This window comes from Mauremys reevesii, linkage group 2 (genome assembly GCF_016161935.1).
Source record: "Mauremys reevesii isolate NIE-2019 linkage group 2, ASM1616193v1, whole genome shotgun sequence".
NCBI lineage: Eukaryota > Metazoa > Chordata > Testudines > Geoemydidae > Mauremys > Mauremys reevesii.
The window spans coordinates 145,720,111-145,740,026 of record NC_052624.1 but is presented as its reverse complement, the minus strand read 5'-3'; the positions used below and the strand labels follow the sequence as shown (position 1 = coordinate 145,740,026).

At 64.9% G+C, this 19,916-nt stretch overlaps 2 protein-coding genes across 4 annotated transcripts; one reads left to right on the top strand and one right to left on the bottom strand.

The window, feature by feature from the left end:
- Nucleotides 1–523: 523 nt before the first annotated feature.
- On the bottom strand, nt 524–13,134 carry ACTR1B (actin related protein 1B). Of its 3 annotated transcripts, XM_039524918.1 has the most exons (12): nt 12,934–13,091; nt 8,453–8,517; nt 7,237–7,312; nt 6,364–6,489; nt 5,512–5,636; nt 4,840–5,056; nt 4,497–4,589; nt 3,974–4,148; nt 2,727–2,788; nt 2,211–2,251; nt 1,796–1,898; nt 524–769 (listed from the first exon to the last, which is right to left on the bottom strand). In XM_039524918.1, the coding sequence occupies exons 1-11, from the start codon at nt 12,979–12,981 to the stop codon at nt 1,796–1,798; spliced, it is 1,131 nt and encodes a 376-aa protein (XP_039380852.1). In that variant the 5' UTR covers nt 12,982–13,091; the 3' UTR covers nt 524–769. The 3 variants fall into 3 exon arrangements, with proteins under 3 accessions (XP_039380852.1, XP_039380854.1, XP_039380853.1); XM_039524920.1 differs by having other exon boundaries at nt 762–1,898; nt 12,934–13,134; XM_039524919.1 differs by lacking the exon at nt 12,934–13,091 and adding an exon at nt 12,120–12,391 and having other exon boundaries at nt 762–1,898.
- Nucleotides 13,135–14,163: 1,029 nt separating this feature from the next.
- LOC120397294 (E3 ubiquitin-protein ligase MARCHF5-like) lies at nt 14,164–19,669 on the top strand. Its single transcript, XM_039522993.1, has 8 exons — nt 14,164–14,250; nt 14,451–14,660; nt 15,111–15,445; nt 17,163–17,365; nt 17,807–17,937; nt 18,243–18,426; nt 18,779–18,948; nt 19,391–19,669. The coding sequence occupies exons 1-8, from the start codon at nt 14,164–14,166 to the stop codon at nt 19,544–19,546; spliced, it is 1,476 nt and encodes a 491-aa protein (XP_039378927.1). The 3' UTR covers nt 19,547–19,669.
- The last annotated feature ends 247 nt before the right edge of the window (nt 19,670–19,916 follow it).

The window sequence follows — 19,916 nt, the reverse complement described above, 5'->3', positions numbered from 1 at the left end:
CACTCAGCTGAGCACAGAGCCCAGGGCCATGCAAGCAGCAGCCACTCACCACAGAGCTTTGGGGACCCACATGGGCAGCAGCTGCTTGGACCCCAGAGACCTTCACCCCCGCCCCGAGCTTGGCTCAGCAACCCAAGACGAGGTTCCCCTCCTGTGGCAACTCTGTGCATCCCAGGGGGAGTGTCAATGGGGACATTTTGTGTGCACACACACACACCCCGCCCCAGGCACAGCCCCAGCCTACCTGCTGCCAAGGCAAAGGGGGGTGGGAGGGTTAAGGCCCTGGCCAGCCTGCAGAGGGGCTGGTGTAAGGCTCTGCTCTGGGCCAGGCACAGCTGGGCCCCAGAACCACAGACCCCCAGGGCTCCCCTGGAGCCTATGAGCAAGACCCATCTCCAGCCAAACCAGCTCCTGTTACTCCCGCCCCACCCCGGGGTCCCATGCTGAGCTCAGGTGGGGGAGGGGCTCCAGGACAGAGACACAGGACACAAGGGGTTAATTTATAATTATTACTATAATGAATTTACAAAAAAAAATACAGGCAACTGTGTTCAGTTTTGTACAATGCAGCCAGGCTTGGGCGGGGGGCCGCTAGTTGCTTTGACTGCCACTGCGTGGGCGTCGGGGTCCGGGGCTCCGGCAGGGGGGTAAGGGAGAAGCCGAGATACAGACACAGGCTGCTAGCCCAGGGCTAGAGAGCTGAGCTCTGCCCCTCCAGGCGCCCGCTGGCCCCTCGCCTCGCTCTGGGGCAGGTCATTGAGTTGCTGCCCTTTAAAAACAAGTTCAGGGGTTCACCCCTTTCCAATCCAGGGTTGGTACAGCCCTACCCACAGGCCCCTGAGCACCCAGGTACTAGCCCCACAGGGCCAGGCACACCACTGCCCTGCCCCCGGGGTTCCAGGGACCCCCTCCAGGCACAGGGCCAGGGACCATGGCTACAGAAGGCTGGGGTGTGGCCAACGCAGGGGGTTAGTGTAGCACCACGAGGCGGCTGCTCTCTGGGCGGTGAGCTAGGGGCTGTGACTGGGGGACAGCCACACCCCTGCCTGGGCCAGAGCCAGCCGGACCCCAGCTCACCTCCGCAGCCAATCTGCGCCAGGAGCAAGGGCAGAGCCAGCTGCTCAGGGCCCCCCCATTGGAAGGAGCTTGGCCCCAGCACAGCCCTGAACAGGGGGGGAGCCTGATGCCACCAGGGCTTTGCTTCAGGCCTCTGGGGGCTCCCACCCCTCCTGAGCAGCAAGGGCTGAGGGCAGCCATTGGGGCCTGGCAGTGGGCGCTGGATCTATGCGCCCCAGGTGGGCTCTCCTAGGGCAGGATCCAGGATCTTGCCTGGGACTAGAAGCCCCTTGGAGCCCCATCTACCCTCAGGCCGAAGCCCAGCTCCCCTAGGGTCGCTGTCCCCAGATCCCCTTGCCGGGCTCCCAAGGATCGTTAAGCAGGCTGGGGCCCCAGGGGCTCTGAGGGCAGCAGGAGGTCGAGGGCTGAGGCTGCCTGCGCAGAGCCGAGTGGCCCTGCCCATCCCCACAGGTGCAAGGCACGGCCGGGGCAGCAGGGATCAAGGCCGGGCCTGGGGGCCGTGTGCGCACAGACGAGCAGCTCGGAGGGGTCCAGCTGACGGGGGGGGGCGGGAGTGAGGAGGCTGCCCTGCCCCCCTAGGGAGGCCAGAAGCTGATGCGGGGAGGGCGAGGTCCCAGGGGAGGGCTGGTGCTAGCAGCCCTGGATTGGAAAGGGGTAACATAAGGGCATGCCCTGGCCGAGTTCCCCCAACCACCAGCTGCACCCGCTGGCCCCGCACCTAGAACGTCTTGCGGTGGATGGCCCGTGCCCCGTCCTCCTCGTACTCCTTCTTCGACACCCACATCTTCTTGAAGGTGTCCAGTGAGGCCAGGATGGAGCCGCTGCAGGGGAGAGCCAGAGTCACCTGGGGCTGGAGGCGCCTGCCCCCGCACACAGCCCTGCGGGGACAAGGCCCAGTGCCCAGCCAGCCCCCCGACCTGCAGGGGGTGGAGGGGCCTGCCCCCCTCCCTCCCTTTGAACAGAGCAAGTCTGTCCTGGCCCAGCACGGCTCCTTCCCCACCAGTCAGGGCTCCTCCTGGTCCCTGGGCCACGCAGAGGGCCCCCCCCCGCAGATCTAGAGGCACCGGGAAGCCAGGCCTGGCGGGCAGGGCGGGTCCCAGAGCAGACACCCAGGCCCTGGAGCGGGCACTCACCCGATCCACGTGGAGTACAGTCGCTCCTGCGGGGCAGAGATCTGGAAGGAAGCAGAGGGTCAGCCCGGAGCCCGGCCGGTAACAGCCCCTCCCGCCCCCCCTGGAATGGGGCTCAGCACCCGGCTGATGGGACTGCCCTGCACCCCCCATCACGCAGCCCCACCAGGGCACCCCATCCTTGGGCCCACCCTGTTCACGGGGCGATTCCCTGGAGCCCCAGGCGGCCGCGCTGCCCCCGGATCTGGGAGGGGACTGATCCAAGCATGGCCCAGGAGGCTTCAGTCACTCGGGGCTGTGCAGGGAGCTGTGCCCGGGGGGGCAGGAGGGTGCCAGGCTATGGAGCAGGTAGGGGGTTGGACCTGCACAGACCGTAGCTTCGTGCCCCGGGGGAGGCAGCGGTGCCAGGGGAATCACTGCAGGAGGAGTTGGGCAGGGGTGAGGGGATCCCAGGGCCGGGCCGGGCTGAGCAGCAGGGGAAGGGTACTGTGGGCGTCCCTGGGCATCGCCAATCCTCACCTTAATCTTGACATCCTTTGGGGCGAGTTTCTTCACCTCGCTGAGCAGCCGGTCCCCAAACCCTGAAGGGGGAACACGGAGGTTAACCAGAGAGCCCCCAACCTGCCCCCACCCCACAGGGGTCCCTGTGCACCAGCTGGAAAGCCAGGTGCTAGGGTGCCACCCTGTGGCCCCTGGGGGCGCGACATGGCAGCCTATGGTTTCAGGCACCAACCTGGCCTCCTGGGGCAGCTGCGGGGGTGGGGGTGGCGAGTGTTACACTCCCTGCTGCCTCCCACAGGGAATTACCCCGTTCTCAGCCTCGCCCCAGGGCTGCAGCTCCCAGTTGGGAACACAGGCCAGGTCTGGGGGCAGGAGGGGCTCCCCTCCCCCATGGGCTGAGCTGTGTGCCCGCCTGGGAGGGGCACTGGGCGCTCTGCTCAGCGGTCACAACTAGGCCGTCCCAAGGAGCCAGCCGGGCCACCCGCTTTCCGCACCGACTGCCCAGCACTTTATGAGAGCCCAGCTCCCACCCCGGTGTGCAGAGACCCTCAGTGGGGTAAGCGGCCCTGACTGATTCCACCCACGAGCGCCAGGCACTACGGGAGGAGCAGCACGGCCAGACCATTGCATAGCCAGTCTCGGGCACAAGCTCAGGGAGTCCCAGGCTGAGGTGAGTGCACCCTCTAGTGGGCAGAGCTAGGTCCTGACCCGGGGAGCACGTTACTCAGTTTCCCCCTCTGGATGCTGAGGGGTTCCTTGCCTTCCCTGGGGACTGAGGGATCATCGCAGTTGGGAAAGGCAGGGGGTGTCCGGGCCCTCCCACCATGCTACCTGAGCTCACGGGGAGAACGCTTCCCAGGGGGCCCTGATGACATCCTGCCTCCATGGGGCAGAGCTTGTGAGCTCATCAGAGACCCCCCCCCGGAGACCCACCCTCCTGACTGCACTCTCCCTAGCCAAAGAGTCAGCCCTGCTGGACGCTCTGGGAGGCCTCCCCATCAAAATTCCTCGTGGGCGGGGAGAGGATCCCCAGTGCCCCCCAATCCTGCAGCAGGGGAACTTCCCGGCCAGACCATGCATGACGGGCGCAGTGCTCCAGGCTCAGCTGCAGGCGTCAGGGCAGAGGGTCAGGAAAGAATCGCCCCCCTGCCAAGGCACCAGGCTGACCAGGCCATGGGGCTGTAACCAGCCCCTGGGCACCGTGCTGCCTGGGCCGGGCCCCGCCAGAGGGGGCAGGCACTGAAGTCCGTCGCTCAGGGCTGCACCTTTGAAGAGTGTGGAGCCGCCGGACAGCACGATGTTGGCGAAGAGCGTCCGCCGCAGGTCCATGTCGGATTTCTGGATGGCAAAGGCCAGGACCTCATGGATCCCTTCGCTCTCGTCCCCCACCAGGTCCGGCTGGAAGAGCAGCTCAGGGGCTCGGAAGCGAGCCGGGCCCACCTGCCAGAGAGCAACATTAGCCCCACACGGCAGGGTAACGGGGCCCCAAGGGGACGTGGCTGCAACTCCAGGGGGCTCACCGGCTCCTACGTCTCTGCCTTGGGGGAAGCAGCCCCCCAAGCTGCCCCAGGATCCTAGGTGCAGCATCACACGGAGCCACAGCCCTCAGGGAGAAGCTCTGGTCCCTGAGACACGGCACGCCATGTGCCTGGGAGACCGCGCCACCTAGCCAGGCCCGGCTCCCGCAGCCCCCGCGCACAATCCACAAAACCGGGCACGGGTTGCACCTGGCCAGCCAGCGCCCTGAGCCACCAGAGCACGGAGATCTGCCCCCACCCCGACACTTACCTCCAGCGTGCTCCCGTCCGGCAGGCTGTAGAGCACCTTCTCCGTCTCCAGTGCCTCGTCCTTCTGGGGGTTAATGGACAGGTAGCAGGCCCGCTGTGCCGGGGGAGAGCAGGTGAGCGGCCAGGCCAGGACTTACCCCTGCCCCACCCCCCGCCCCAGCCATGAGGCTGAGAGCCTGAGCCGGCATGAACCCCAGCCTCCATGTCACAGACCAGCAGGGTCTTGCCCCAGGTCCCCCAGCAGGGCAGGGCAGAGCTCCAGTGCCAGACAGCGGCGCATCCCCGGCCCTGACCCAGGGGGATCCTGCAGTGAGCCCCCAGCCCCAGGGCAGCTCCCCCCGTACCTCCTTTATCATCTTGACCACCTCGAACTCGGCCGAGGTGTGGAAGTCGTAGCCCTCCTTGCGCAGCAGCAGGCGGAGGTAGCGCGAGACGTCCCGCCCGGCCACGTCCACCCGCATGATGGAGTGCGGCATGGCGAAGCCCTCATAGATGGGCACCGCGTGCGTGACGCCATCCCCCGCATCCAGCACCACCCCCGTCGTGCGGCCCGTGGCGTAGCTGGAGCAGAGAGAGACACCAAGAGCCCGTGAGCTCGGCCCCGTCGGCGCTTTGGAAAGCGCCCAGCACGGTGATTACGGCAGATTGGTCCTTCCGGCCTGAGCGCACCAAGACAGCACACGCCTGGCGGGAAAAGGCTGCATCCCCCCACCAAGAGGCAGCCACCTCTGGGGGGTGACGGAGCAAGTACTGAACAGCACCCAGCAATGCGTTCCAGGCAGGACCTTCAGGAGCCGTGGCAGAGGGTTGGTCCCAGGACACTGGGGCGAAAGACGCTGCGGGTTCTGGGCCGATCACAAGCAATCCGGGGCTGATTCCAAACCACCCAACAGGGCACACGCCCTGCTCCCTGCCACCCAGCGCCCCGCATCACTGCGCTGCCTGTGAGGGGAGAGCGCCCCGGTGTGTTCCCGAGGGCTTCCCCAGCGCTGCAGGGGGCGGTGCCCGGTACTCACAGGCTGAGGACGGCCTGCATGGAGATGAAAAGCGCTGGAACGTTGAAGGTCTCGAAGAAAACCTCGGCCGCCTTCTCACGGTTCTTGCAGGGGTTTAGGGGGGCTTCCGTCAGGAGAACTGGGTGCTGGGGGGCAGGACACCCAGTTAGCAGAGATGGGGGCTCCAGTGGCATGGGAGGGGAGCCACGCCCCAGGCCGGTGGCTTGGTCCACAGCCACCCCCACCCCTGGCTCGTGGGCTGAAGGCTGCGGCCCAGGGAAGCGCCTCGTGGACAGGCCTGGGCAAGAGGTGCCAGTGGCCCAGAGCCTGGGACCAGGTGCAGCTGGGGACCCGCCTGGCAGAGCTGAGCCCAGGCCAGCTGGGGGGCCGGAGCCTCTCTCCTGCAAGTTGCCAGCTCAAACGCAGCCGAGACAGGCGGCTGAATTCACCTCCCCACAGTCACTCAGGGCCTGGGTGACACGAGCTGGGGGGGTCTCAGCCCAGGTGTCCAAGTCGCCACCCCCATTGCACTAGGTAGCCCCTGGCCATTGACGGGCAAAGGACAGCTCAGGAGAGAGCACAGCAGGGGAGCTAGGCCTGGTGCCAACGGGGCCATGCTCGCTCCGGGGCGGGGAGCCCAGCCCCAGGCCCTCACTAAGGGGATTGTGCAGGCAGCGGATGGCCCCACGTCCGCACCAGTGTTCAGCTCAGGTCCTGGGGACAGTCCCCAGGTCTCATGTCTAGCCTCAGCCCAGACACAGGCGCAGCAGCTGTGTCCGTCCCAGAAACTCAGTCCTGGCTGGCAGCAAGACACATGATGGGGGAGACCCCCCCCAGGGATCCGGCCACCCCCCCGCCCCCCCAGCCCATTACCTCTTCGGAGAAGGTCTGCAGCTGGTCTTTGGAGTACACGTACTGCCAGATCCGCTCCATGTCGTTCCAGTCCCGGACGATGCCGTGCTCCATGGGGTAGCGGATGGACAGCAGGCCCCGGTGCTCCTGCCGGCAGAGGGAGCGAGCGGACCCGGGTCACGACACACCTGGAGCGGGATGCCAAGGCAGAGAGGCCTCCCCGGCAGCACAGCGCCCCCTAGTGCCACCCTGGGGTGTCGGGGCCAGCCCTGACTGAGGGGAGAGCGCCCCACTGAGCCCCTCGCCTGCCCCCCAGCAGCACAGCACCCCCTAGTTCCGTCCTGGGGTGTCGGGGCCAGCCCTGACTGAGGGAAGAGCATGCGACTGAGCCCCTCGCCTGCCCCCCAGCAGCACAGCGCCCCCTAGTGCCGCCCTGGGGTGTCGGGGCCAGCCCTGAAGGGAGAGCGCCCCACTGAACCTCTCACCCACTCCTGGCAGCACAGCACCCCCTAGTGCTGACCTGAGGCTAGCACTGATGCTGAGCCACCACCCCACTCCCGTGGCGAGGCAGGGTGTGGGTGTCCTGGGAGGCAAACCCACTAGAGCCACTCTCCAGGACTGGCAGCACCCCCGGGCGCAGGCTGCGGGTGAAGGCAGGCTGCCCAGGGGGAGCCCAATGGGGGACACTTTCTGCACAGCTCCCACAATGCACCTGGCCACTGTAGACTGCTGCATGTGCTTGGGGAACTGGGAACCTTTAACCCCAGCAGCTGCCAACTCCTGCCCTGCAGCTGGAGATCTGCCCCCTGCCTGTTCAACCTGTGCCTGAAGCAGGGGGGGAAAGAGGGGGCTGAGACTCCTAAGTGGCCGGAGGGGGCTGGGCTGCACCATTACCTCTGCTTTGGGACCAATGAAGAGATCCCCCTCCAGCGCCCCCGCCATGACCCGGACGTGCTTTGGGCGCCCCACACTGGCGAGAGAGAGAGAGAACCAGTTAGTGGGGCTGCAGCTCACCCGCCCCAAGGGGAGGAAATGGGCCTCGCAAGGAGCCGACAGACCCCACCCCCAACTCGGGGGGCAGGGGAAGGGGTGAAACAGACAAGCCCTGGCCTAGGAGGAGCTAGCTGGCGTTAATCACTCGCCAGTGTCAGACGGGGAGGGGGCACAGAGCAGGTTCAGCATCTCAGGGATGACAGCGGCTCACAGGCATCCTTGAGGCCAGCCCAGCCCTCGTGAGCCACCCCTTCTGGGGGAGCTGTGACCCTGCCCCAGCCGGGCCCTGGGGGGCAGAACAAGGCCAGAGCTGTGCAGAGACTGCCACAGCCCTCGGTCCCAGGGCAGCTAGCCCCCTCCATGGGAGCAGAGCCTGGCAAGGGAGGTTTTCAGCATTTAGCTGCAATGGGGTGTGGGGGGCAGACTCAGGCTTGGTGCGTGAGACGTGTCAGGCTCCCGGAGGGGAGGAGGGGCCGGACAACCGCAGGGCAGCTTCAGAGGATGCTGCCAAGCCTCCAGTGCCAGGGTCCTGGGGTCCATTGCCCATGGACAAGGAGAGCCTAACACATACTGCCTCTGCTCCAGCGCCGCCCCCGCAGACACATCCTGGGGGCACTGCATGCCCCTCTCGTGCCACACCCCAGGTCTGGGCACAGCGCCCCTGCTGGCAGGGCGTGGCACACGGAGTTCTGGGCCAGGCAGCCGAGGGCAGGGCAGCAGGTGGCTCCGTTCACAGGGGCCTCAATCTGACCCAGCCTGGTCCTGGATCCCAGCAGGCCCAGCTCAGGAGCCTGCGGAGGCGCCATGCTGTAACACACCAGCTCTTTCTGACACAGCCCTGCGCTGGGCGGCAGAGAGGCAAAGGCGTCGGGGGAAGCGCTGAGAGCCCAGCTGCGGGCATGGCCGTGGCTCTGCAGACACGGCCGCCCTCGGAGATCTCCACTCAGCTCTCGACAGAGGGGCTAGGACGCCCCACCCCCCACCTTTTAGGGCCCGATGCTGCTCCCGCTGACTTGGCTGGAGTCTGTGGGGTGACCCCGCTGCGGATCACTCGCCTAGCGCTGGGATAATGACCAGACGCTGACAGCAAAACCCCCGGCCGGGTGGAGATACTCACTAGTTCGGGAAGCAGTATTTCGGGATCTGGTCACCAGCAAAGCCAGCCTTGACAACCCCGGAACCCTGGGGGAAGCACAAACAGCTGTTCATCAACCCCTTTCCACGCACCCAGCTCAGCCAACATGGGTCCCAAGACTCTGAACGGGGACACCCAGAGTACGGCCGGCCCAGGGGTCAGGCTCCCTGCATGTCCCTGAGCAAGTCCTTTATTCCCCCTGGGTCTCAGCCGGAGAACAGCCCGGCCCTGCCCCAAGCGTGAGAGGATGAACACATCAGAGATCTGAGGGGCCCAGCAGCCCCTCTGCTCGCTTGTTAAAGCTGAAGCTAACAATGTTTCTCCAGCCTGGCAGTCTGCTTTGGGCACTTCGCTCAGCTGAGGCCATGGCTACACCTGCAAATTTGCAGCGCTGCAGCAGGGTGTGAAAACACACCCTCTCCAGCGCTGCAAAGCGCCAGTGTGGTCAAAGCCCCAGCGCTGGGAGCGCGGCTCCCAGCGCTGTATGTTATTCCCCACAGGGAGGTGGAGTACGGACAGCGCTGGGAGAGCTCTCTCCCAGCGCTGGCGCTTTGACTACACTTAGCGCTTGGAAGTGCAAGTGTAGCCATAGCCTGAGATGAGGAAAGGCGACTCCTCAGTTTCTTTACTGCTCCTAGTCAGTTTCACTTCCATGGCTAAGGGACCACAGCAGGATCCCGCAGCCCCTGGGTCACCCCTTGTGACACTTCTCAGGGCTCCCCAAGGTACCTCACTACCCCCTGCTCACAGCGGGAGGGAGCCTGGCCATGCCCACCAGGGGAAACTCCCCTGAGGACACCCCACACCTTGTCCCCCACACCTTGTCCCCTGGCACCGCACAGCAAGCTGCTGCCTCCCTGGAAGCTGGGCCCCCAGCACTGGGGGGACCCAGTCCAACACCCCCTTTGCACGGGGCACTTCACTGAGTCGCTGGGAAAACCAAACTGAGGCTAGAGAGTCCCAGAGAAGCCAGTGTAAGGGGCTAGAAACTAGAGCTGCATTATGTGTTTTCCTTCACCGGTAACCTCCAGCCCACACCGTCCATCCACCCGAAACCCCGTGCGCCACAGCTCAGCATTAGCCGTATCCCTGCCTTGTGCCCTGGGTAGCTCACACAAGAAAGGGGTTCACATAATCGAGCAGACCCCCAGCCAGGACTGAGAGGAGGGGGAGGGGGAGCCCCTGGCCGCGGGGGAGCTGCTGGTGCAGCCCCAGTCACAGGAGTGAGTGATTGGGTCTGTGACAGCGGGGCTGGCTCCCTGCGCTGCTGCAGGGCTGATGACACCTGTGCTTGCAGGCACGAGGTGCAGGGCAGGCTGTAGTCTTGGTGGGGCTCTCATTCTGCCCCACACCTTGTGCCTACAGGATACAGGTGCCACTGGCAGCCCTGCTGTCACGGGAACGAGTGAGGAGGACAAGCAGAGACCCCCAGCCAGGACTGGGAGGAGGAGGCAGATATGGCCCATGAGACCCAGCCCTCCGGCTGATCCAAACACTTATTTAAAACCTACAAGCTAAACAGATACTCTCGGGCTCAGTCGTCCCAAGTCTGTCCCCGGGCCGAGCCGCTCCCTTCCCCCATTCTGTCCCTGAGCTGGGCCACCCCCCAACCCATCTGTCCCCTGGCTCACACTGTCAGCGACCACAAGAAGAGCCAAGTATCCGAGGGGTAGGCGTGTTAGTCTGGAGCTGTAAAAAGCGACAGTCCTGCGGCATCTTATAGACTAACAGACGTATTGGAGCATGAGCTTTCGTGGGTGAATACCCACTTCGTCAGACGCGTGTAGTGGAAATTTCCACAAGAAGAGCCATAAGTCCCGATGGGCCACAGCCCCACTCACGGGCCTGGCAGCATTCCTTTCCCTCTGCAGTGCCAGCCACTCCAGCAACGCGCTTTCCCAGCAGGCGGGTCAGTCACTATTCTCACTTCCCAAATGGGGAAACTGAGGCACTGAGAGGGGAAGCAACACACCCAAGGTCACGTGGAATCAGTGGCGGAGCCAGTAGAAGAACCCTCCGAGTCACAAGAACATAAGACCGGCCAGACTGGGTCAGACCCATGGTCCATCTAGCCCAGTATCCTCTCTGCTGAAAGTGGCCGGTGCTAGATGCTGCAGAGGGAATGAACAGAACAGGTAATCAGCAAGTGATCCATCTCCTGTTGCCCATTCCCAGCTTCTGGTAGCCAGAAGCCTAGGAACACCCAGAGCCTGGGGTTGTGCCCCTACCCATCCTGCTAATAGCCTGTCACCCATGAACTTATCTAGCTCTTTCCTGAACCCAGTTATAGTCTTGGCCTTCACAACGTCCTCTGGCAAGGAGTTCCACAGGTTGACTGTGCACTGTGTGAAATGCTTCCTTTTGTTTGTTTTAAACCTGCTGCCTGTTAATTTCACTGGTGACCCCTAGTTCTTGTGTTACATGAAGGAGTAAACAAGCAAAGACCATCCTTGCCCCACTGAGGGGGTCCCACCAGTGGAGCTGGCTAAAGACAGAGGTTTTCTGCAGCTGCAGACCCGGGGCTGGCTGCACCCACTGGAGGAAGACAGACCCCACAGCACTCAAGCCAAGCCTATGCTGAAACTCCCTTTGAATGAGGAGGTTAAGCTGAATGTTGCCTCTTCTCAGCAGCAGCCGCTGCAAAACCCCACTGTAAACCCAGCAGGCAGCAGCTACCAGGGAGGGGCACAGTCACCAGAGGCCACTTCTCTCCTGCCAACCTTCCAGGAATGGCTCCAAAATCCATCTCTGGCTCGCCAGCTTCTCCTTGCCCCATTACAAACAATTCACAGCATGAGCAAGCAGGAACTCTTCCCCAGCCACACCCTTACACAGGCACAGTGCAAATTCAGCTGTCTGACACCTTCTGTGCACAGGAACACACGGACGGACAGCCACACTTCCAAAGCAAATCAGCCAGAATTAGCCTGCTCTGTGTCCCTGCTGTCACATGCAAAGGAGAAAGCAGGCATGTGGTCAGGGGCAGCTCTAGGAATTTCGTCGCCCCAAGCATGGCGGCACGCCGCGGGGGGCGCTCTGGCGGTCGCCGGTCCTGCGGCTCCGGTGGACCTCCTGCAGAGGGTCCGCTGGTTCTGCGGCTCCGGTGGACCTCCCGCAGGCATGCCTGCGGATGCTCCACCGGAGCCGCGGGACCAGCAAACCCTCCGCAGGCACGTCTGCAGGAGGTCCACCGGAGCCGCCTGCCGCCCTCCCGGCGACAGGCAGAGCGCCCCCCGCGGCATGCCACCCCAAGCACGCGCTTGGCGCGCTGGGGTCTGGAACCGGCCCTGCATGTGGTACGCTACAGGGCAAGGAGATCTTCACCCCACCCAGCTGACATGGAGATGTCTGGGGACAGACACAGATAAGTTTACCACCCTGTCTTGTAGCCCCCCCAGGTGTTATAGAAGGCCATATTAGACGCTTTAGAGTAAGGCTTGGCTGGATCTAAACACCCGATGCATTGTAACCCAGACCCTTTGGATCCACAGAGGGAGAAGATCGAATGAAAGCTTCTCTAAAGCAGCGTGCAGCTGGGTCTCCAGAGCAGCAGATCCGCTGGGCCCCAGACTCAGAAGCAGGGACACATCAGCGATTGCTGCTTCGAAAGTCTGGCTGGATTTTTCTAGCCAAATTCCACGACTCTCACCCGGGGCAGCTCTGGAAGAGGTCACGTGCAGAGCCACACACAGCAAAGAGCTGCTAGCAACAGGAGGGCAGAGCCCATTCAAAAAGCGAGGATGGTTCTAAGTCAAGGCACCAGCCACACAGAAGCGAGAGAAGGGAACGGAAAAGTTAGCTCAGCTTAATCAACTCTTCAGCAGCGAGAAGAAATGCCCCAAGGCCTGACAGCACAGGGAGAAGGGTGTTACACTGCCACAGAGCAAAGGACCCCCCCACCACCAGAGGCTGGATGCTTAGGGGTGCCAGGGGGAGCAGCATGGGCAGAAAGCCCTGGCGCCCCGGCTGTAGGTCTCCTAGAGAGAGGTGCAATGGGGTATTTTGAGAAGCAAGCGCGGGCGCGGCCTGGGGGAAGCCGTGGGGCCTCCTGCGAAGTGGTCCTCGGCATCGAGGCCTTGGCGAGCCTGTAGGGCAGGAGGCGTTTTGCTCTGGGGTCTGGGGCTGACACAGCGAGGCCTTTCGGTGCAAGGCGCTGTACGCGAGAGGGGGGCACCAACGTGCTGCGGGGCAGGCCGGAGAGTGGCGGAAACGTCACAGCGACAGGAGATTCATTAACACCGGGGGCTTCGGGCTGCAGCCAGAGCTGGTGAACCCCCCCCCCCCGCCCCTTCCAGCGCAGCCCCGGGCGCCCGCGAGTCCCACAGCGCGCGGGGCGGGGGCGGGGGCGGGGGCGGGCCGTTCAAACACGCTACGAGCCCCCGCGCCCCAGCGACCCCCCCGCTCCACCCCCAACAGCCCCCCCGCCCCACGGGCCGGGCCGGGCCCCCCCGCGCCGGGCTCACGTTGTCGATGACCACGGGCTGGTTGGCGATGATGTCGTAGGACTCCATGGCCGGGCCGGGCGGGGCGGGGCCGCCGGGCGGGGGACGCTGCTCCGGCTCAGTCACACTCGACGCTGCGTCCCCGCAACCACCCACCCTGCGCAACCAAACCAGCCCTCGGGAGCCGCGCAAGGGGCGGGGCCCCGCGCAGCCAATCGACGCCTCCCTTGGGCCCGAGTGACAGGCGGAAACCGAAGGGGGCCGCGGGAGAGGCGGGGCGACAGGTTTGACAGCCGACCAATGGGGCGCGGCGTCGGGGGGCGGGCCTTCCGCATCAAGCCTGGTTGCCCGGCTTAAGGAGGGTGATGTCATGGCTCTGTTCCCGCCCCGCCCCATGGCTTGGAGGGTGGGGAAGGGGGAGGTGTGTGCGCATGAGCGACCCACCCTCTCTTCCACCTCTTCCCCTGGGGGGGCCAGGAGCCACTGTCCTCTTGCATTGTGGGTATCAGGACTGGCCGGACCCTCCTAGCAGGAGCTGGGTGCTGAGCCAGGCCCAGGGTCTGTGCTTGGGATCTCAGCCTAGGCGGTGCTAGGCTAGTGGGGTGCATGGGCTAATGGCCGGATCCCCATGGCAGGCGGTGGGGGAGGGGCTGTGGCCTGCCAGGGGGTCTAACTAGATGACCATGGTGGTCCCTTCTGGCCTAAAAGTCTATGAGCCTAAGACCACCCCACCTCCACGCACATCAGGGAGCAGAGTCTGCCTTTCTGTTCTGTATTTGTACAGCCCCTGGCATGATGGGGTCCTGCTCCATGCCTGTACCCGGCCATGGCTAGGCACCACAGCAATACAAATCAATTATAACTACTGTCTGAGCAAAGCAAGGCCCTACACCTCTTCACTGCCTGTCCCCAACAATTATGTGGTGTTACTGTGCTCTCTTAAACGTCTGTTGCCTTCCACTCCAGAGGTGGCTGCATTTCAGTATATAGGTTGCAATGCACTTAAGTGTGGAACACAATATAGAAATATAAGCTACTGTTCTAATACCTTCAGCCAAAGGGCAAAGACTGGAAACACCAGCCGGATCTCTCTTTATTTTCTAGGTGGGTCCATAGGTGAGAATTAATCATAGTGTGTATTTCCTGGGGCACAGACAGCAGAGAACTTTCCTGCACTGGTCCTGGCTGGGGGGATGGGACCTCATGTGTCTTTTCTATCGCTCCTCCTCTGATTCCTCATCCCAGACTTGCATGTCCTCCTTCCCAGAGCAAGAGATCACTGGGTGCCCGCCAGAGGCTGCAGTGCTGCTGGCCTGGGAAGTCCATGGTAGTTTCACAGTAAGGCCTTGGTCCTGCAAGCTCCTCCAAGTGAGCTCACCTTTGTGCAGAACAGTTCTCAGGATCAGGGCCTAACCTGGGAAAGTTTTCAAAGTGTCATGGGATAGAAATGACAGGGATCTCTGGGAGCTAGGGATCAAGTTCCCTTTCTCCATCCCATAATCCCATCCACAGCTTATAATTTTTGCACTTTTTTTTAGAAAGCCCGCAAACCCGCGTGGCACGTCTCCCCGTCTGCCATCTCAGCCAGCAGCATGATACCCACAGAACACTTCACCGGCCTCATGAATGGCGCAAACACTGCACGCTCACTTCTGGCTTTGCAGACCCACAGGACGTCCCGCACCAACGGGGGCCATGATGGTGTCTTCCGGGACCGTTTGCGAGGGACGTCATGGGAAACAATTCAAGTCATGGGTGGCCGTTCATAGCGGGCCCGGAAATCGAGCACTGACGGTGGGATTGCAGTGTGATGCAGGCTTGGGTGTGAAAGGCCTGGACCCGGTGCCATACTTATCAGACAGGAAGCCGGGCTCCAAGTGAAGTCCATGGCGGTTTTGCTATCGCTTTCGACCAGTAATACAGGCGATGTCTGCACCAGGTGCCATTCCAGCCAGGGCACAAGCCTGGCACTGTAGGGGCCGTGTGGCCTAATGGATAGTGCACTGAGCTGGGCCTGGAGAGCGCAGGCTTCAGGTCCATGCTCTGCCACCTTGCCTGCTGGGTGACCGTGGTACCCCTTGTCGTGCCTCAGTTTCCCCATCTGCAAAACGGGCATAAAGCTGCTGACCGGGTAGAGCTGTACAGGTGGCACCCACAGAAGAGCCAGGTGGGATTAATCCTCCTACCCGCGGCATTAGACGGGCGGGGCTGTGCGCGCCCTGCCCCTGTCCCGGGCCAGACCCGGGCATGTTAAGAACCAGGCCGCGCCGCGCTCCGGGGCCTGCGGGGCGGGCTCAAGGCTGCGGGGCCGCCCCGGGCTAAGCTGCACCAGAGCCGAGAGCGGGACGAGGCGTCGCGGAGCTGCCGAGGGAGAACCGCGACCCGGCCCAGCCCAGCCCGGCGCAGGGGCAGCGCCCCGCGGAGTCCGGCTGGCTGCGCGCTCGCTCGGGCCGGCGGTCGGCGATGGCCGGGCCGCGGCGCCGCCCGGGGGTGTGAGCGGCCCGTCCGCCATGGCCGAGCCGGCCGAGGAGAGGTGAGCGCTGGGGGTCCCCGGTCTGGGCCGGAACCGAGCCCAGCCGGGCCCGAACCCCGTCCCGAGCCCCGCCCCCCTCTACCCCGGTCCAGCCCCCCACACCCCGGCCCGACCCGAGCCCGACCCCCTCCGGCCCGAACCGAACCCCCTCCCGAGTCCCGCCCCCCGAGCCCGGCCCCGAACCGAGCCCGACCCCCCCCCGGCCCCTCCCGAGTCCTGCCCCTCTCCCCAAGGGCTGGAGCCGGCCCAGGGCCCCCGTGGGGGTGGGGGGTGTCGGTCCCCGGAGCGCTAGTTACAGGGCACTAGTTACAAACTGACAGTTGCCAGCTGCCCAGTGGCCTGCCCGGCCCTGTGCTGCCAGCGTGTCCCTTCCTGGGGTGTGGACCCAGGCCATGCCACACAGCCCCACAACCCAACACCAGAACCCCTCTCCCAATTCCCTATGGCCAGAGCCCCCCCCCCCAACCCTGCCACACCATGCACAACACCACCCCTGCCCAGCGCCCCCCAAGAACCCCCACTCCCTAGTGCCCCAACACACAGATCTTCCCCTCACAGCCCAGCGACCCCCAGAGACCCACTCCCCCACCCCCTGCTTCCCGGCCGCACTCACCAGCCCGCTGGGGGGTGACTGTAGGGGCGGCTCCAGGCCCCAGTACACCAAGCACGTGCTTGGGGCGGCATGCCGCGGGGGGCGCTCTGCCGGTCGCCGGGTGGGCGGCAGGCGACTCCGGTGGACCTCCTGCAGGCGTTCCTGCGGAGGGTCCGCTGGTCCCGCGGCTTTGGTGGAGCATCCGCAGGCATGCCTGCGGGAGGTCCACCGGAGCTGCGGGACCAGCGACCGGCAGAGTGCCCCCCCATGGCGTGCCACTGTGCTTGGGGCGGCAAAATAGCTAGAGCCGCCCCTGGGTGACTGTGTCTGTTGGGCTGAGCCACCAGTGCAGCCAGGGCTGGTCCCTGGGCAGGGAATTGCTCCGGCCCCTCGGGAGCAGTGGGATCTGCCAGGCCAGGGCCTGTCCCACCCAGGCTGCCTCAGGACCCACTTGCCTGGAGGGGTCCAGCTAAGACCTGCCAGGCTTCTGCACCAGTCCCAGGCAGCTCAGCTCAGCTCTGGGGAGACAGGTGGGGCCCCACAGGTGGTGGGAAGCTGAGAGGCCCAGAGCCGGAGGTGCCCTGGGGTCCGGCCAGGCGGCAGAGAGGAGCTGGCGGATGGGGCCAGGGGGCAGAGACAAGCCCTCGGCCGGTGGGTGAGCAGGCCAAGAGGAACAAGTGGCTGGCAGGGTCTCAGGACGCAGTGTGAGCAGAGCAGGCCGGGGCCCCTTCTGAGCATGGGCCCAGCTCCACGGAGCCGCTGGTGCCATTGTAAACCCAGCACTGGCCCGGCCCGATCTCCTTGCGGAACATTCCCCTCCTGCTGCCACCTCAGCCAGCCTCCCCCTTTGGCCTGGCTCTGGGGGCCCGTGGGATGGGGCTGGGTCCCGGCTGCCCTGAGCTGAGCCTGGGCCCGGGCAGGGGATGGGGGCAGAATCCGGATGGGGGTGGGACTGGAGAACAATGCTGGGGGAGAACCTGGCAGTTAAGGGGCACTGGGTCCCCTAGGCATCCCCCTGCTCTGGGGTGGGGTGGCCCAGAGTTTGGCCCTGCCCCCCCCCCACCCCCCCGGTCTGCATGGGTCCTTGGGGGCGCCTGGGTCCCTGACGCGCTCTCTGCTCTCCAGGCACTGCTGGGTCTGCTTCGCCACAGAGCGCGAGGACCGGGCCGCCGAGTGGGTCTGCCCCTGCCGCTGCAAAGGCTCCACCAAATGGATCCACCAGGCCTGCCTGCAGCGCTGGCTGGACGAGAAGCAGAAGGGCAACAGCACGGGCAGCGTGAGCTGCCCGCAGTGTGGCACTGAGTACCGCATTGTTTTCCCCAAGCTGGGTGAGCGCGACAGGGGGCCTGGGTCCACAGCGAGCCCCTCTGGGTCCTGGCCAGGGCTTGGTTTGCCTGGGACCGCGACCAGGGGCACCAGGAGACGGGGTTGATGGGGCCAGTGGGTGTGAAGGGGTTAATGAGGGGCGGAGTGGAGGGTGTGTGGGGAGGCTTTGCCTGGAGCACAGAGGTTGGCGCAAAGCCCTGGCATGTCCCTGGCTCCTGACCTTGTGCTCCACCCACTAGCCTGTGTGGCCTGTGAAATTCCTGGCTCTGGCCTGGTCTGGCCTGGTGGGGAAGGGCTGAGAGCCCTGAGATCCTGCCTGTGAGCAGGTGGGGGCAGCCCTCGTCCCTAGGGACTGTCTGGAGTCTCCCCCGCAGGCGGCTGGCCCAGGGAATACAGGGGTGTGTATGTATGTGGCGTGGCCTGAGTTTCTGATCTCCCTGCAGGGCCCCTGGTGTATTTCCTCCACCAGGTGGACCAGATCCTGTCCAGAGCCAGCCCCTTCGCCATGGCCGGCATCGTGGTGGGGACGGTGTACTGGTCAGCTGTCACCTATGGGGCCGTCACGGTGATGCAGGTAATGGTGATGCAGGTGGGGGTTCACCAAAGGGGGCCCGAGCTGGGCCAGGGCTGGTTCTTCCGCCAGGCTCCGGAACAGAGGCAAGAACACTGGAGCGACTGCACCCGTGGGTGCTACTGGGTGTCAGGCTGGCTGTGTGGGGGCACAGCTAGGGCTATGCAGCTGGCGTGGGCAGGGTGCTGTTGGGAATTGGCCTGAGAAGGCAACGCGGTGCCCGTGCTGCGGGGGTGTGACTGGCCCGGCCAGCGCGGGAAGCCCAGCTCTCGGCGTGGGCTCTGAGCCGCCTCCTCCCCCGGCTGCAGGTGGTCGGCCATAAGAAGGGGCTGGATGTGATGGAGCGGGCAGACCCCCTCTTCCTGCTCATGGGGCTGCCCACCATCCCCGTCATGCTGGTGCTGGGCAGGCTGATCCGCTGGGAGGACTACGTGCTGCGTGTCTGGCGGAAGTACTCCAGCAAGCTGCAGGCCCTGCAGGCCCTGGTGCCAGGTGCGGGGCGTCGCTGGTGGGTGGGATGGGGGCTCTGGAGCTGCCCTGGTGGTGCTGGTGGGTGGGCAGGTTGGTGAGGGGTTGGGCATGGCTGCCACTCAGCTGAGGCAGGGGCAGGCTGGCAGCGAAGGGATTTGAGGGGGCAGAGCCATGGCGGGAGGGGAAGCTTGGTAGCAGCACTGTCAGCTGGTGGCCTGGCAGGGGAAGGAGAGACAGTGACAAGGGGCAGAGTGCAGGTAGGGGCAGACACTGGGGCCGAGGCAGGTGGTGTAGGGAGTGGTTCAGGTCTGAGCCCCCCAGCCAGCTGGCAGTAACCGATCACTGCCTCAGTTTCCCCTTTCCATTTCCCCAGGGATTGGGCGCCCAGTGCCCCCGGGGCCGCTGGCCGAGTCCCGCCCCCAGAGCGACCACCCGTCCCTCTCACGAACGCTGTGCGGGGCCCTGGTGTTCCCCACTGTCGCCAGCCTGGTGGGCAGGCTCCTCTTCCGGCGGGTGGACTCCAGCCTGCAGCGCACCATCCTGGTGAGTCCTGTGCCAGCCACTGCGGGGCGCCCATGCGGGGCACTGCCCAAGGTGCCTGGGCTGAGTCTCCAGCAGCTGTGGCTCACGCCCTGTGGCAGCTGGAGCTTCCCAGCCCGAGAACCCCAAACCCAGGGAGTCCGAGCTCAGAAACCTCGGTGGTCTGCTCGCTGCCATGGAAACGGCAGGCCTGGCACCGCCGCCCACACTGTGCTTGTGGGAGCACTGGTTCTGCGGGTCAGGAGTGGGGGGCACCGGCAGAGTTGAGTGGGGAACCCAGGGCTGGGCTAGCAGGGGGTGTGGATCAGGGCACCAGCAGAGCTCCAGGGGGGAGCCCCCGTCCCTGGTGCTCAGTGGGAGCTGGCTGGGGGCTGTGCTGCTAGAGGATGCCCAGAGTCATGGGACTGGCACAGCAGCTGGCATAATCTCCTCCCCTCCTCCGCAGGGCGGCATCACCTTTGTGGCCATCAAGGGGGTGCTCAAAGTCTACTTCAGACAGCAGCAGTACCTGCTCCAGGCCAACCGGCGCATCCTCGACTACCTGGAGCCGGGCCCCGCGCCCCTGGACGAGGACAGCAGCACCGAGGGCAACCTCAGCTAGGCCTGGAGCTTGGCCCCTGCCCGTAGCTCCTTGGCCCGTCGGGCTGTGCCCTGCCCTGGGTCCCCCCGCGGGAGGCTGTCTCCTGGCCCTGCCCCCTTTATAAATAGTCACTGGAAATACAAACCTTGCAAGGTGTGTCTGGGCGTCGTTCCGGGGAGTGTGTGTGGGGGTTCTCCCTTCCCACCCGCGAGAGCTCCCTGATGCTTCGTGACCTGATCCTCTCCCTGTCTCCTGCAGGCATGCGGAGCTGGGAGTGTTGGCAAGGGGGTACCCTGGGAGCTTGGCTCCTCCGCGTCCCCTGGCCTGGGAGAGCCGTGAGCTGCTGGCCCCTGGGGCGTGTGAATGTTCCCACAGTGTCTGGGCACCTGGC

Excerpts from the sequence above, each read along its gene's own strand:
- ACTR1B (XM_039524920.1), bottom strand. The coding sequence starts at position 12,981 with ATGGAGTCCTACGACATCATCGCCAACCAGCCCGTGGTCATCGACAAC. Across the intron at positions 7,313-8,452 it reads AAATACTGCTTCCCGAACTA|TGTGGGGCGCCCAAAGCACG; the intron begins GTGAGTATCTCC and ends CTCTCTCGCCAG. Across the intron at positions 6,490-7,236 it reads TCATTGGTCCCAAAGCAGAG|GAGCACCGGGGCCTGCTGTC; the intron begins GTAATGGTGCAG and ends CTCTGCCGGCAG.
- LOC120397294 (XM_039522993.1), top strand. The coding sequence starts at position 14,164 with ATGTCCTCCTTCCCAGAGCAAGAGATCACTGGGTGCCCGCCAGAGGCT. Across the intron at positions 15,446-17,162 it reads GCCGAGCCGGCCGAGGAGAG|GCACTGCTGGGTCTGCTTCG; the intron begins GTGAGCGCTGGG and ends TCTGCTCTCCAG. Across the intron at positions 17,366-17,806 it reads CATTGTTTTCCCCAAGCTGG|GGCCCCTGGTGTATTTCCTC; the intron begins GTGAGCGCGACA and ends ATCTCCCTGCAG.